This window comes from Musca autumnalis, unplaced genomic scaffold (assembly GCF_047663935.1).
Source record: "Musca autumnalis isolate F117 unplaced genomic scaffold, ASM4766393v1 scaffold_3, whole genome shotgun sequence".
Lineage (NCBI taxonomy): Eukaryota > Metazoa > Arthropoda > Insecta > Diptera > Muscidae > Musca > Musca autumnalis.
This window is the reverse complement of record NW_027411866.1, coordinates 250619881-250634674: the sequence shown is the minus strand read 5'-3', so window position 1 is coordinate 250634674 and position 14794 is coordinate 250619881. Positions and strand designations below refer to the sequence as shown.

The window sequence follows — 14794 nt, the reverse complement described above, 5'->3', positions numbered from 1 at the left end:
GGAAAAAATCCCGAAAGCGCCAAAAGTCTGACCCTTGCAAACTGATTGTAATGCTATAATGAATATTTTTGTCTGAGGTGGAACGCAGAACTTTGTATCTTCCAAAGAATGAAAAATATTTGCATATGATTGTATGTTAGTTTTTCTGTTTAATCTGACTCCGGGTCTATCTCCTGTTTAGGGATTGTGGATGTTTCGATGGGATGTAACACAGATCTATTGGAGTTAAATTACGGGCGATAAAAGTGAAATCGGTCTGTACAATTCACCTTTGCTGACATCCTTCCCTGGCTTCGGTAGCGGTGGATGGGTAACGATATAGGTGGCTAGCGACAGGTTGAAAACTTTAGTGAGATACTCGACTCCTGACACATCCAGCTGATTCAGCATTACCGTGGAGAATCCATCAGGGCCAAACGCTTTGGGTGATTTAGCGTTCCTGATGACATTCGCAACTTCATCGACAAACTGTCGATTGAAATAATCTCTCCGGATCAGTCAGCTTAACGTCGACAAACGCGACTGTGGTCCTATCTTCCTTTTTCAAAGTTCGAGAGTGAGTTAACCGTTGCACGCAATTTACTAATTCCGGCTCTGGTTCAGCTTATGCTCACTGACCAACCTGTTAACTTCCAGTGTCCGCTTCGTGGCTCGGAGGGCATTGGGGTGTCACGAAGAAGCTCATAACGCTCATTTGCTAATACCGTCGTCTCTGCTGGGAGTTTGGTCTCACTTAGTGTATAAAACCAGAAGGTATATGACGAGCAGCTGCAGCAGTGATGATGTCTCGGAACATTCATTCTGCTACCACAAAAACAAGGGTTGGGCAGATCTCTGAAGCGGTGAATAGTGATGTCATTTGTCTGATCAGGTGACACGATGATTATATGTGGCGAACAGCGTCACTCTGTGCCAAATCTGATAGGAGTGTCCTCATTGACGGTGCAAAACTTAGAGCTATCAATATGCTCAGCCAGCACTATACACTTTCTGTTGTAGTGGCGAGTTCAAACGACATGTTAGTATTTGGAAGGGAACAACTTCTATTGACTTACATGGTTTCTTTTTTGTATGTATATATATATATATACACTCCACGTCAGTAGAATAGAACACCTACATTTTTGGTAATGTTAGCTTAGTTTTGGGATAAACTAATGGATCTGCGTTTTCAATCCTGTGGGGATGTAAAGTCTATGATGTTCCGTATCAACCATATAAAAAATTATGTTTTTAGCTCTTCGCGAAATGATTTTCTGATCTATTTTCCGATAGTACTATGAAAAATAGGCATTTATTTTTGGTCATCAGGATAGAACAGTCACTTTATTTTCGCGAATTTTTGAGATATTAACGCCGAATTTTCTTTCAGTCGATAAAGCAAGGCTTTCACATCATTTTTCACCAAAGAAAACCTATAAATTATTCCGCGGACACCTAAATAACAGCGTTAAAGGGTTTAAATTGACCGATATTGGAAACATCTCGGAATGTCAATAGGAGTCGCGCAGTATTGTCATATTTCTTCACAATAATATAGAATATGACACAGACAACCTCGACGGATACAATCGAGTGCTTCGGATGCTGATAAGATGGAATATTTTCAAAATAATTATGACAAACGTCAAAATTCTTCTAAAAACCTCGATGTTTTGTTCAATAAAATGGTTTTTCCGCGAACAAGTCTGCCGTTCAAAGGTTTGGAAATATGCTTCAGATTTGGAGGAAGATAATCTGATACGAAAACAACCGTTATTTTAATGCACTGAGGGAAATTTTAGTAATTTTTAAAACAACATACGAAACCTAAAACCTCAATTTCCATGACTGTGTTTTCCCGCGAAAACGGGGCTTTTACATTTGCGATTTCAGTTTAAAAAAACTACTAATTCGTAAAATCCGGTGTGGAGAGCATAACCTGGTCCATTTATATTGGAGCATAACACTGTTGAGAACAGTCGCGGACACAGAAATAAGAACACATATACAATTCAAAATCCAAAGGGTGTGTTCAATTTGAAAAATGTGCTAAAATTTCCCTCAGTGTATTAAAAAAGCGGTTATTTTCATATCAGATTATTTTCCTCTAAATCTGGAGCATATTTCCAAACCATTAAATGGAAGACATGTTCGCGGAAAACCCATTTTATTAAACAAATCATCATGATTTTTAAAGAAATTTTTAACTTTTTCATAAATATTTTGAAAATACTCCATCTTATCAGCATCCGAAGCACCCGATTGTATCCGTCGAGGTTGTCTGTGTCATATTCTATCTTATTGTGAAGAAATATGATATAATTGCGCGACTCCTATTGATATTCCGGGATGTTTCCAATATCTGTCAATTTAAACCCTTTAACGCTGTTATTTCGATGTCCGCGAAATAATTTATAGGTTTTCTTTGGTGAAAAATGATTAGAAAGCCTTGCTTTATCGACTGAAAGAAAATTCGGCGTTAATATCTCAAAAATTCGCGAAAATAAAGTAACTGTTCTATCCTGATGACCAAAAATAAATGCCTATTTTCCATAGTACTATCGGAAAAATGATCAGAAAATCATTTCGCGAAGGACTAGAAACATAATTTTTTCTGTGTTTGATATGGAACATTATCGACTTTAAATCCCTACAAAATTAAAAACGTAGATTCATTCGCTTCGGGATAAATAAGCCAACATTAACAGAAATTTAGGTGTTCTATTCTACTGACGTGGAGTGTATATATATATATATATATATATATATATATATATATATCATCACAATCAATAAATGTAGTAGGTCTCGTTGCCTCGATTAACCCAATATACCTATAACTTTTATCGAAAATTTTTAATGGGGCTTGTACAATGGAAATTTCACATCGCTCATACAATAACTGTGAATCCTGAGAATCAACTATTCCAGGAGGCATTTTGCCCCAAATCTTAGAGGAAAAAATAGCTTTCGAACTGAAGAAGATTTTTATATACGATATGTACATATATTTTTTGTTTAAATAATAATAAGATAAAAAACATCACATAAAAATGACTAGATTTGCAAATACGTCCATCCACTGCTCTTTTAACGTAAAACTTCTTGTATTTCTTCTTGATCACTGTCATCATCATTGTCCATGGCATATGACTGTGTTGGTTTCCATATCAAATCAAAATCCAAATTACATTCCTTTGCAATTCGTTGTACCAATGATTTTTCTAAAATTCCCGATGAGCACCAACCTGGATCTCGAACAGATAATTCTTTCAGTGCCTTGGCAGCTTCATTGTATTGTTTGGTGTTTGTAAGGGCTCTTATCAGCAAGGCAATAATATCCGATTGGCGTATAGGTGGCATTTCTGGTTTAACTAAAAGATAAATTAAAAAATAAGCAAAAAAGTACTTTTTAAATTTAACTTCAATGGCGAACTTACTCAACATATTGCGACAACCCGATATGGCCATTTGATTATCACCATTTTGTAATGCATTTTGTATTTCCAAAATACTCTTTACATCGGCCATGGTCCTTTGTAAATTATTAATGGCCTGTTGGCTATGACTACCCAATTTGACCAGACATGCGTGGGCCTCCTGCATTGCCTTTAAGGCCTTTTCATAGTTATGGTATTCATCGATTTCAATTTGTGCACAAATTGCATAGAAGTTTGCCAACGAGTCAAAGGCTTGACGTTTCGAATAAAATGTGACAATGTGCTTCAATATGTTATTATCATCCTGCCAATTTAAAGCTTGCAAATAATTAGCAGCCATTATATAGACTTCATGTTGCCGCGACATATTTGCAAAGAATATTATCTTTTCGGTATTTCCCGATTTCAAGAGACTTTTCATTGCTCGCACTTTATCTCCAGCCTGGGTAAACTTTTTCGTAGCTGTATGATAATCTCCCTGTTGCTGTAGCAATTCTCCCAATTGTGACAATATATAAATGCGAGAATCTTCATCCAGTTCACCCTTTATGGGGTTTAGCATTTCTGCCAAATCTTCAGTGATGGGTACACCCTTCTCCGCGCTTATTTGTATGGCCTTTTTCAACTGTTTTGTCTTGGCCAGTAAATGAGCCGCCTTTTGATGTTGTTCCACCCCCATAAAGAATTCAGCACAACGATGTATTAGCTCAGGATCAGAATCGGTGGTTAATTCCGCAGCTATCTTCTTCTTTATTTGCGGATCCGTTATTCGGATATAAAGCGGTCATACAATAGTATACATTACATTTATATATATCATATGTACATGTTATGTTATTTTATTTTATGAAATTATAAACAGCTCTCGATTTTTAGCAGCATGTAGCAGATTTGTTTCATCTCTGTATCCTGTCCACTCTTGGATGTTACTTAGCCAGTATATCTCTCTTCTGCCTCTTGGTCGTTGTCCTTCTATGTTGCATTTAATAATGCATTGTATAAATCTGTATTTGTCATTTCTCATCAGGTGTCCAAGGTATGCGATTTTTCTCGATTTGACCGTGTGTAAGAGTTGCCTGTCGACATGCATTCGTCTGAGAACTTCTTGGTTTGAAATGTGCGATGTATAGGGTATCTTAAGTATTCTTCTATAGACCCACATTTCAAATGCTTCAATTCTTTTTTGATCTGCACTTTTGATGGTCCAAGTTTCTACGGCATATAATAGTATAGACCAAATATAACATTTGACGAATCGTATCTTGGTTGCGAGACTTAATTCGTGATTTGTAAGTGTTTTTTTTGTATTTAAAAAAGGCGTTTCTGGCCATCTCCACTCGGCGCTTTATTTCGTTCGAAATATTCCATTGGTCGTTAATTGAAACGCCAAGGTATTTAAAAGTTTTTACACGTTCGACAAGTTCATCTTTAATACTCAGTGACGTTTCATAACTTGCATCTTTCCGACTAACAATCATGTATTTTGTCTTTTTTGTATTTATTTTGAGGCCATATGTTTCACTTACGTACGTGAGCTTGTCTAGGAGCTGTTGTAGCCCAGATATACTGCCGGCAATAATTGTGGTATCATCAGCGTACCGTATGTTATTTATAATTTTACCCTGAACTCTTATTCCAATTCGTTCTCCTTCGATTGACTCATGAAATATTTTTTGGGAATATATATTAAAGAGGAGCGGTGATAGTATGCACCCTTGTCGGACTCCTTTTGATATGGGAATGTCGTCAGTCAGTTCACCATTTATTTCGATTCTTGCAGTTTGGTTCCAATATAGATTCTGTATGCACCTAATTTCGTTTTCTTCTATTCCTATTTCCCTCAGTATATTAATCAATTTGTCGTGTTGGACGGTATCAAATGCCTTTTCATAATCGATAAAGCATATATAAACATCTTTGTGGACGTCTCTGCATTTCTGTACAAGTAATTGGATGGATAGTAGGGCTTCTCTGGTACCCATACCTTCCTTGAAGCCGAATTGGGACTCTCCCATAACTCTTTCACATTTGGAGTAAATTCGTTTGTGAATTATTCTTAGGAAAATTTTTAATATGTGACACATAAGGCTTATAAGCCTGTAGTCACAACACTTTTTTGCATTAGATTTTTTTGGTATTGCAATAAAAGTAGACTTCAACCAATCATTTGGATATTGGCCAGTACCATACACATGATTAAAAAGTCGTGTAATGAGTGAGATGTTGTTTCCATCAATTAATTTTAAGATTTCGGAAGGAATTTCGTCGGGTCCTGTTGATTTTTTATCTTTTATCGATTGAATCGCATATTCTACTTCGGCTGTAGTGATTGGGTTTCCCGTTATATAATTAATTGTGTTCTGATCATTTCCATCGATCCTTTATGTGTAATGTCTCGAAAATTGGCTGATTGTTGTCATCCATTAGTAATGCTGGTGATGCCTTCCTATACACTCCTGCGGACTCTTTTAGTTTTTTATGTAGATTATAGTCATCATGAATGTTTTGCAGATGTTCAATTTCTCTACATTTTTGATTGAGTAGATCATTTTTTGCAGCTCGGGTAGCAGTGCGAATTTCCTTGTTGATTTCCCAGTAACGTTCATAGTCAACGTTTTTGTATTTCCTTCGTTCCTCATGAAGCTCCATAATTTCTTCGTTCATCCATTCTTGTTGTGTTCTTCTTGTACAGTTTCTAAGATAATTTTTTGTTATTTCGCACATTGTGTCCTTGACTTTGTTCCATATATTTTCTACATCGTTTGAATCGATGACTTCCAGTTTGTTATTAATTTGCTTCTTCACTTCATTTCTGGTATATGGGTTATTTAGTATCTCAGTATTTATCTTGTGAGACTTTTTCTTCCTTTTTTTAATTCGTGCAATTTTTAGCCGAATATTGAGCATCAACAGGTTGTGGTCGGATGGTACATCAGCTCCTGGGTATGTTGAGCATTTCGTTACACAAGATTTAAACCTGCTGTTGATCATTATGAAGTCAATTTGATTTCGAACGATATTCCTTCTGTTATCTACTGGTGATCTCCATGTATAAAGTCTCCTGGGATGTAATCGGAATGTTGCGTTTGTAATGGTCATCTTAAACTCTTGACAGAATTGAATTAATCTGTCTCCTCTCTCATTCCTTTCTCCAAGTCCATACCTTCCAGTTACTCCATTTACTTCATCATTCCCCACTTTGGCATTAAAGTCGCCTTGAACTATAGTTATTTCATGTGATTTCGTCATGTTTAATAATTGACTTATTTCTTCATAGAAATGTTCAACCTCGTCGTTACTTCCATCACATGTAGGGGCATATACCTGGATAATATTTAAATTCAGGGGCTTTGCTGAGATTTTAATCATCATAGTCCTTTCAGACATTGGGACAGAACCAATCACGCAGTCTGCAATGTCTTTTTTGACGATAATGCCTACACCCTTCCTGTGTATCCCTTCCATATTTCCTGAGTGGTATACTACAACATTTTGGGATTCAAAATGGCCGCATTCTGTCCACCAGGTTTCACTGACACCTAGTATATCAATCTTAAGCCGATTCATTTCATTAATTGTGTTGTTTAATTTGCCAACTTCGTATAAACTTCGGACATTCCAAGTTCCAATATTCAGTTTATGCTTGTTTTTACCTCCGGGGATTCTTAGCACCCTCGTTTGGCCGGAGACTGAGGGCCGTGTGTTTTGGTTTGTGTTGTTCATATTGTATGATTTTCAAGGGAGATTACTTCAGTGGTTTCCCGTTGCCTTCTGAAGGGTTTACAGTTTTCCATCTAGTTTTCAGCCGCTCCGCATGGAGTTCAGACGCTGTTTGCTGCCGCTTTACTTAAAGTCAGACGCAGCTATCACTTCTAAAATATCCGGTTGTTCTGATTCAAAGGCCATGTCGACAGCTTTGTGTAACATTCCAGCTCTGTGGTACAGTTCGACGGCACGCTTAAAAGATCCCACCTCTTCGAAATAGGCAGCAGCCACAGCCTTATCACGATTTCGCGATGAACTGGCCACAGTCCAGAGTTCATCTTGAAAATCATTTTCTTTGCAAATACGTATGGCATTGCTAAATGTTTGGGCGCGTGTGTAAAACATGATGGCATCTTGAAACTTTCCAACATTCTCATAGTGACGAGCCAAGTGATAGCAGGCGGCACGATCACCTGATTGTCGGGCAATGGTATCGGCTTTGGATATTTTACCCAAGTAGCAAAGAATTTTGACCTGAAAGTGAGATGAAGATTTAGAGTAGAAATTAAAGGATTGCATGTGGCATTATATTATTTATCCACAAACACGTAGACAATTTTATCCACCATCGTGGATAATTTTACCCACCAATGTGGATAATCTTATCCACCAATGTTAGAAATTTTATCCACCAACGTGGACAATTTTATCCATCAATTTTATCCAACAACGTGGATAATTTTATCCTACAATGTGGATAATTTTATCCACCACCGTGGATTATTTGATCCTTCAATGTGGACAATTTTAACCACCAACGTGGGTAATTTTGTCCACCAACGTGAATAATTTTATTCACTAATGTGAATAATTTTATCTACCAACGTGACAATTTTGTCCACCAACGTGGATAATTTTATCCACCAAAGTGTTCAATTTTATCCACCAAAGTGTTCAATTTTATCCACCAACGTGGATAATTTTATTCACCAAAGTGGACAATTTTATCCACCACCGTGGATAATTTTATCCTCCAATGTGGACAATTTTGTCCACCAAAGTGTTCAATTTTATCCACCAACGTGGATAATTTTATTCACCAAAGTGGACAATTTTATCCACCACCGTGGATAATTTTATCCTCCAATGTGGACAATTTTGTCCACCAACGGGGCAATCTTATGCATCAATGTGGATAATTTTATCCACCAACGTGGATAATTTTATTCACCAACGTGGATAATTTTATTCACCAACGTGGATAATTTTATCCACCAACGTGAATAATTTTATCCACCAATGTGATTAATTTTATCCACTAACGTGAATAATTTTATATACCAACGTGGATATCCTTATCCACCAACGTGGATAATTTTGTCCACCAACGTGCATAATTTTATCCACCAACGTGGATAATTTTATCCACCAAAGTGTTCAATTTTATCCACCAACGTGGATAATTTTATCCACCAATGTGACAGCTTTGTTGTTGCTTGCTAAAGTGGCCGTTCATTTTTGTCATTCATCATGCAACCACAAAATATTTTGTGGTTGCTGGACGGTTGGACAGTTATCAATAGACATCGGATTTTGCATATTTGCATATTTTTTATTAATAAAGATACGAAAACTCTGATTGGACCAAAATTCGTTTTGAAGAAAACTGAATGCAATGACAGGCTCATATTTTTTATTTTTTTGCATATTTGCATATTTTGCATATGCACAAAATATGCAAAAAATATGCAAAATATGCAAAAAATATGCAAAATATGCAAGTAATTTTTTTGACAAAAATCATCAAATTAAATTTGGAAACTCTTCAAAAAGTGTTCTAAATTAAGTTTGTTGCCGTTAAACGTCGATTTCTCAGCAGATTATCATGTTATTAATTATTATTCCGCCACAGCAATAAATCTGGACTAAAAGACTTAGAAAATTTCCTATAACCCAACCTTCTTATTACAACATAAGTTGCTTTCTAATACATATTTGTTCAAAAACTCAATAAGAAATGTCAAAATGTACGTATCCAAATATGTTGATAGTTTCTGCTTGGCCAAAATTGTCTGACAGAATAACAAATGAGCTAGAAATTAAGACTAAGAAAATATTGAATATTACATAAAATCTTTCATATTTTATTAAAAACATATAAAAAATATATACGGTGACAACATGAATATTTCCCTCTGAATTTTCCACACGGAAAATAATTTTAAAAAGTTAAATTCTTTTAAAATCAATATTTGTTAAAAGTTGAAAACTACTAGATTCGCTTCATTATGGCGTATTCTAGTCGCATCGACAAAAATATTCCCGTTTTGGGCATAAATAGGAAATAAAAAATTGTGAAATTGGGGAAAGGAAACAAATTCTGCACGGAATTTTTATTCATGATTGCACTGATAACTATATGTTAATACCCTAAGGGTATTATGTCTTAGTTAATGAATTTGCAACATGCAAAATGAAACGAAATAGACCCACAGTACCTTTTGATGATCTGCATAGATTCGCACTTATCCATCTCGCCATGTCTTTTTGAAAACAACAACAAACAGGTCACATTTATAGACCAATTCGCATAAAAATTGGGGATTCTTTGGCCCTAGGGCGATCGCTATTTCGGTAAGAATCGATTCAGATTTGGATATTGCTCCCATATATACAGTACATTCGCGATAATCCCTACACCACAGGTTTCGGTGGTGTCCGAATTATCAAATTGTTCGGATTAACGAATTGTAAGGGAAATAAATTATTTTATATGATTAAATCACTCGTGGAAGTTATATAATAATACTTTTTTAAATTGTAATTGCTAATACACTTAAATGAAAGTGCTCTACGTGTAAAAAATAGTGAGATTTTTCTACTCGACAATCCGGACATTTTTATTGGCATTGCCCGTATTTGTTCCAGAAAAAGCCAATCAGATTGTGAAAGTAGTGCTTGAAATATGGCGTTTTTAAAGTAAGCTAACCTAGAGACAGATGTGGAATTTCATCGTTTTGTAAATTAATATTCCTTGAAATCTTTACCTTTTAGGTGTATAGTGCATTTGGCAACTTTAATGACAATATTGCGCGAATATTTTTCTTAATATATTTATCTATATCCTATACAACAAGACTAATGTGTCATGAAAGGTTTGTCCTTGTACTGGAATCGTAAATGGTGCTCTAGTACTTTTTCCCATTTTGCGCTAAAAAACGAACCCTTTTTCCAAAAACTAGAAAAAATTGCGCTTTTATCTAAACAAAAATAGCGATGACTAAGTCCAGCTCCTTTGTTTTTTCTGCAAGACAATTTTGGCCGATTAGAAACTATCACCATATTTGGACACGTTGATTTGACATTTCTAATCGAGTTTTTGAAATTTTTTCATTATCTAGTATCTACATTTGTATAGGAAGCAAATTATGTTGTAATAGGAATGTTGGGTTATTTGACATGTTCTCACCTTGTGAAAACTGATTTAAGTCTTGTTAGTCTAGATTTATTGCTGTGGCGGAATATCTGGAGAGTCTCAATAACATAATAATTTGCAAAAAACTATGTTAAACGCCAAAAAACTTAATTTAGAATGCTTTTTTGATGATTTTCCAAATTTAATTGACGATTTTTGTCAAAAAAAAAACACTTGCATATTTAGCATATTTTTTGCATATTTTGCATATTTTTTGCATATATTTTGCATATTTTTTGCATATTTTTGATATGACCCCAAATATCGAAAAATTGACCCTCAAAACGCCTAGATCCAAAATTTGAGTCCAATCGGATAAGAAATAAAAAACATGCTAAAATCCGATGTCTAGTTATCAATAATTGCAAAAAATCGTCATTCAAAACTGACAATGTGTACTGTATTTGACAGTTTGACATTTATCGATTTTCCGAAATATCGATTATTGGTACTCCCCTTATCGATTATTTATGCCATCAATAATCATCGAACAAAAAAGAAGTTATCGATAATAACTAGAGTTTGGTCATCTAGTTCCTAGTTCCTGGTACTAGTTCCAAAGCGTATGAGTAACATCATTAAATATAACGTGTGATAGTAAGTATACGCAGTTTGTTCAAAGAAAAAAGGTGGGCCATTGGAACTGCGAAGTGAACGAGATAGTTCCATATAGTTCCTTTGGCACAACTCTAAAGAGCAGTACACATTGTCAGTTTTGAATGTCGATATTTCGCAGTTATCGATAACTGTCCAACCGTCCAGCAACCACAAAACATTTTGTGGTTGCATGATGAATGACAAAAATCAACGGCCACACTAGCAAGCACCAACAAAGCTGTCATACAAAACTGACAATGTGTACCCAGCTTAAAGCTGGGTTGGTTGCTGGACGGTTGGACAGTTATCGATAACTGCGAAATATCGACATTCAAAACTGACAATGTGTACTGCTCTTAATAATAACATCGATGATTTGCCAGCCCTATCAAGTGATACCTGCCTCTGGGACATAACCAGTCCAGAATATATGATGCGCGACATTAACACAAAAGCATATGGAGAACTACTAAATGTTATGAAGAAATACAAGAAGGATTGTTCTATTGACGACGTCAAGAAGAAAATAAACGTAATCCGCTCATCGTACAGAAGAGAATTGAAAAAAAAAAATAAAGCAATCTGAATCTTCTGGAGCTGGAGTGGACAGCGTTTGGCTCATAATCTCGAATTTCTTTTAAAATATTCACATGTGAATATTGTTTTCGGGAGGCTATCCATTTTTTACCCATTTCCTTCTTCTTGTCACTTTATTTTCTTCCTCTAAAAGCGAAATGATCAAAAATGCACATCCAATCTTTTTGTCATCCATATTTATTAATAAAAGTTGTTATTTATATGATTTTATAGCTATGTGAACACAGTAATTTTTCAACTTGACTGTTGGTTTGTCATCCAACTTGAATGACTGTTTGGCCGCTACGAACAGCACAACAAAACTGAAGCAATCGATATTTGACCAAAAGCTGTCAGTCAAAACTGATCGTCTGAACCCCACTTAACTTCACGCATGTCTTGATACCATCATCATTGAATAAAAAAGAAGTTATCGATAATAACATCGATGGTTTGCAGGCGCTATCAAGTGATACCGGCACAAGATAGGCATTTTTCACTCGTACTACACGGAATACACGAAACAATGTGGAAATATTTAATATTAATTTGTCTTTTATTTCACAATGGAAGTGCAGTTCTCGAATCAAATGCAGATACTCTAGTTTTACTAGATAATTTGGCTATACGTGAAACACATTCCATGTTCTTTAAATCCCTGCAAGGTAGGTGTGGTGGTGGCGTTACGACGGCTGTGCTATGACGTGGTAATTTTCTCTATTTTTATAATTGATTTTAGATCGTGGATTTAAATTGACCTACAAATTAGCTGATGACTCCGGACTGCTATTGTCCCGTTATGGCGAATATTTGTATAAAAACCTGATTATTTTCGCTCCTAGCGTCGAAGAGTTTGGTGGTGAAATAAGCGTTGAAAAGCTGGCCCAATTTGTTGATGATGGTGGCAATGTCCTTGTGGCCGGCAGTGAACAATCAGGTGATGCTTTGAGAGAATTTGCCTCGGAATGTGGTTTTGAAATTGATGAGGAGGGTGCTTCTGTTATGGACCATTTGCATTATGATGTTTCGGACAAGGGTGATCATACAACCATCTTAACTGCCTCCAAGAACTTGATCAATTCTCGCACTATTGTCGGCAATAGTCGCGATGATGTTAAGAAACCACTGGTGTACAAGGGTACTGGTCTATTGGCTGATAAGGAAAACTCTTTGGTTTTACAGTTGCTGACAGCTGAAAGTACTGCCTACAGTTACAATCCCGATCAACCCATTAGAGACTATCCCCATGCTGTTGGACGCAATACTTTGTTGATTGCTGCTTTGCAGGCTAGAAATAATGCCCGTGTTGTATTCTCTGGATCTTTGTATTTCTTCTCCGACGAAGCCTTTACCAATTCCGTAACCTATGCTCAATCCGGCGAAAGCTTTAAACAATCTGGTAATCGTGATGTATCCAATGCCATTAGCAAATGGGTATTTGGAGAAACTGGCGCCTTACGTGTTGCCGCTGTCAAACATCATCTTGAAGGTGAAACTCAACCACCAGCAGAAGCCTACACCATTACTGATCCCGTTGTTTATTCCATAACAATTGAAGAATTGGTTGAGGATAAATGGCAACCATTTAATGCCAATGATATACAGCTGGAATTTGTTCGCATTGATCCATTTGTTCGTACCACGCTAAAACACATTGGTGGTGGTAAATATCAAGCTAAATTTAAAATACCCGATGTCTATGGTGTTTACCAGTTCAAGGTGAACTATGATCGTATTGGTTATACCCAATTGTATGATACAACTCAGGTGTCGGTGCGTCCTTTGGAACATACACAATATGAGCGTTTCATTCCAAGCGCTTTCCCCTACTATTGCAGTGCATTCTCAATGATGGTGGGCGTATTTTTGTTCTCTTTTGTATTTTTACACTTCAAAGATGACACAACACCCGGAACTGGTGCCACCAAGAAGGGTGAAAGTAAGAAGAGTCAGTAAATATGTATTTTTTATATAGAGAAACAAATTTGCAGTAACTCGGAACGATTCAAAGCAGTAACTCAAAAAAATGCATAAACTTAAAGCATTTTATTCATATATTCATTTCATTTTGCGAAAAGATGAAAATATATCATTTCAAATAAAGACTTTGTAACATAAAATGTTTGTATTGTATTTTTGGAAAAAATAGCTCGATGAGCTGCGCACAAAACAAAACCAATGATCCCAGAGTCGGGGAATTGACAACAGATGTGTGGTGAAAAGTAGTAGATCATTAACCCACTCGGCGCTGAATTTTTTTTTATTGAATTCAGTTTTAGTTTCATTTCTAAGCATTTTTTATAAACTAACTTTTTTTCTTAAAACTTATAGTTTTTTCCAGAATCGGGTTTTTTCCAGAATCGGACAGTGGCAAAATCCACTGCAGTAAATTTGTATGGGAAATTGAACCCTTTATGAAAAAAAGCTGGCTTCTATAGACTCTTTCTGAAAGAATGCGGGCTTTTATAGACCCTTTCTGAAAGATAGCGGGCTTCTATAGACCCTTTCTGAAAGAAAGCAGGCTTCTATAGACCCTTTCTGAAAGAACGCGGACTTCTGTAGACCCTTTCTCAAAGAAAGGGTGCTTCTATAGACCCTTTCTCAAAGAAAGGGTGCTTCTATAGACCCTTTCTCAAAGAAAGGGTGCTTCTATAGACCCTTTCTCAAAGAAAGGGTGCTTCTATAGACCCTTTCTCAAAGAAAGGGTGCTTCTATAGACCCTTTCTCAAAGAAAGGGTGCTTCTATAGACCCTTTCTCAAAGAAAGGGTGCTTCTATAGACCCTTTCTCAAAGAAAGGGTGCTTCTATAGACCCTTTCTCAAAGAAAGGGTGCTTCTATAGACCCTTTCTCAAAGAAAGGGTGCTTCTATAGACCCTTTCTCAAAGAAAGGGTGCTTCTATAGACCCTTTCTCAAAGAAAGGGTGCTTCTATAGACCCTTTCTCAAAGAAAGGGTGCTTCTATAGACCCTTTCTCAAAGAAAGGGTGCTTCTATAGACCCTTTCTCAAAGAAAGGGTGC

The 14794-nt window shown here is 36.2% G+C and overlaps 2 protein-coding genes across 2 annotated transcripts; one reads left to right on the top strand and one right to left on the bottom strand.

Moving 5' to 3' along the window:
- Positions 1-2967: 2967 nt before the first annotated feature.
- Positions 2968-4161, bottom strand: LOC141397376 (intraflagellar transport protein 140 homolog). The gene is made up of 2 exons (XM_073973526.1): positions 3423-4161; positions 2968-3356 (listed from the first exon to the last, which is right to left on the bottom strand). The coding sequence occupies exons 1-2, from the start codon at positions 4099-4101 to the stop codon at positions 3073-3075; spliced, it is 963 nt and encodes a 320-aa protein (XP_073829627.1). The 5' UTR covers positions 4102-4161; the 3' UTR covers positions 2968-3072.
- A 7508-nt stretch (positions 4162-11669) lies between these two features.
- On the top strand, positions 11670-13895 carry Ost48 (dolichyl-diphosphooligosaccharide--protein glycosyltransferase non-catalytic subunit Ost48). Its single transcript, XM_073977802.1, has 2 exons — positions 11670-12440; positions 12515-13895. The coding sequence occupies exons 1-2, from the start codon at positions 12224-12226 to the stop codon at positions 13729-13731; spliced, it is 1434 nt and encodes a 477-aa protein (XP_073833903.1). The 5' UTR covers positions 11670-12223; the 3' UTR covers positions 13732-13895.
- The last annotated feature ends 899 nt before the right edge of the window (positions 13896-14794 follow it).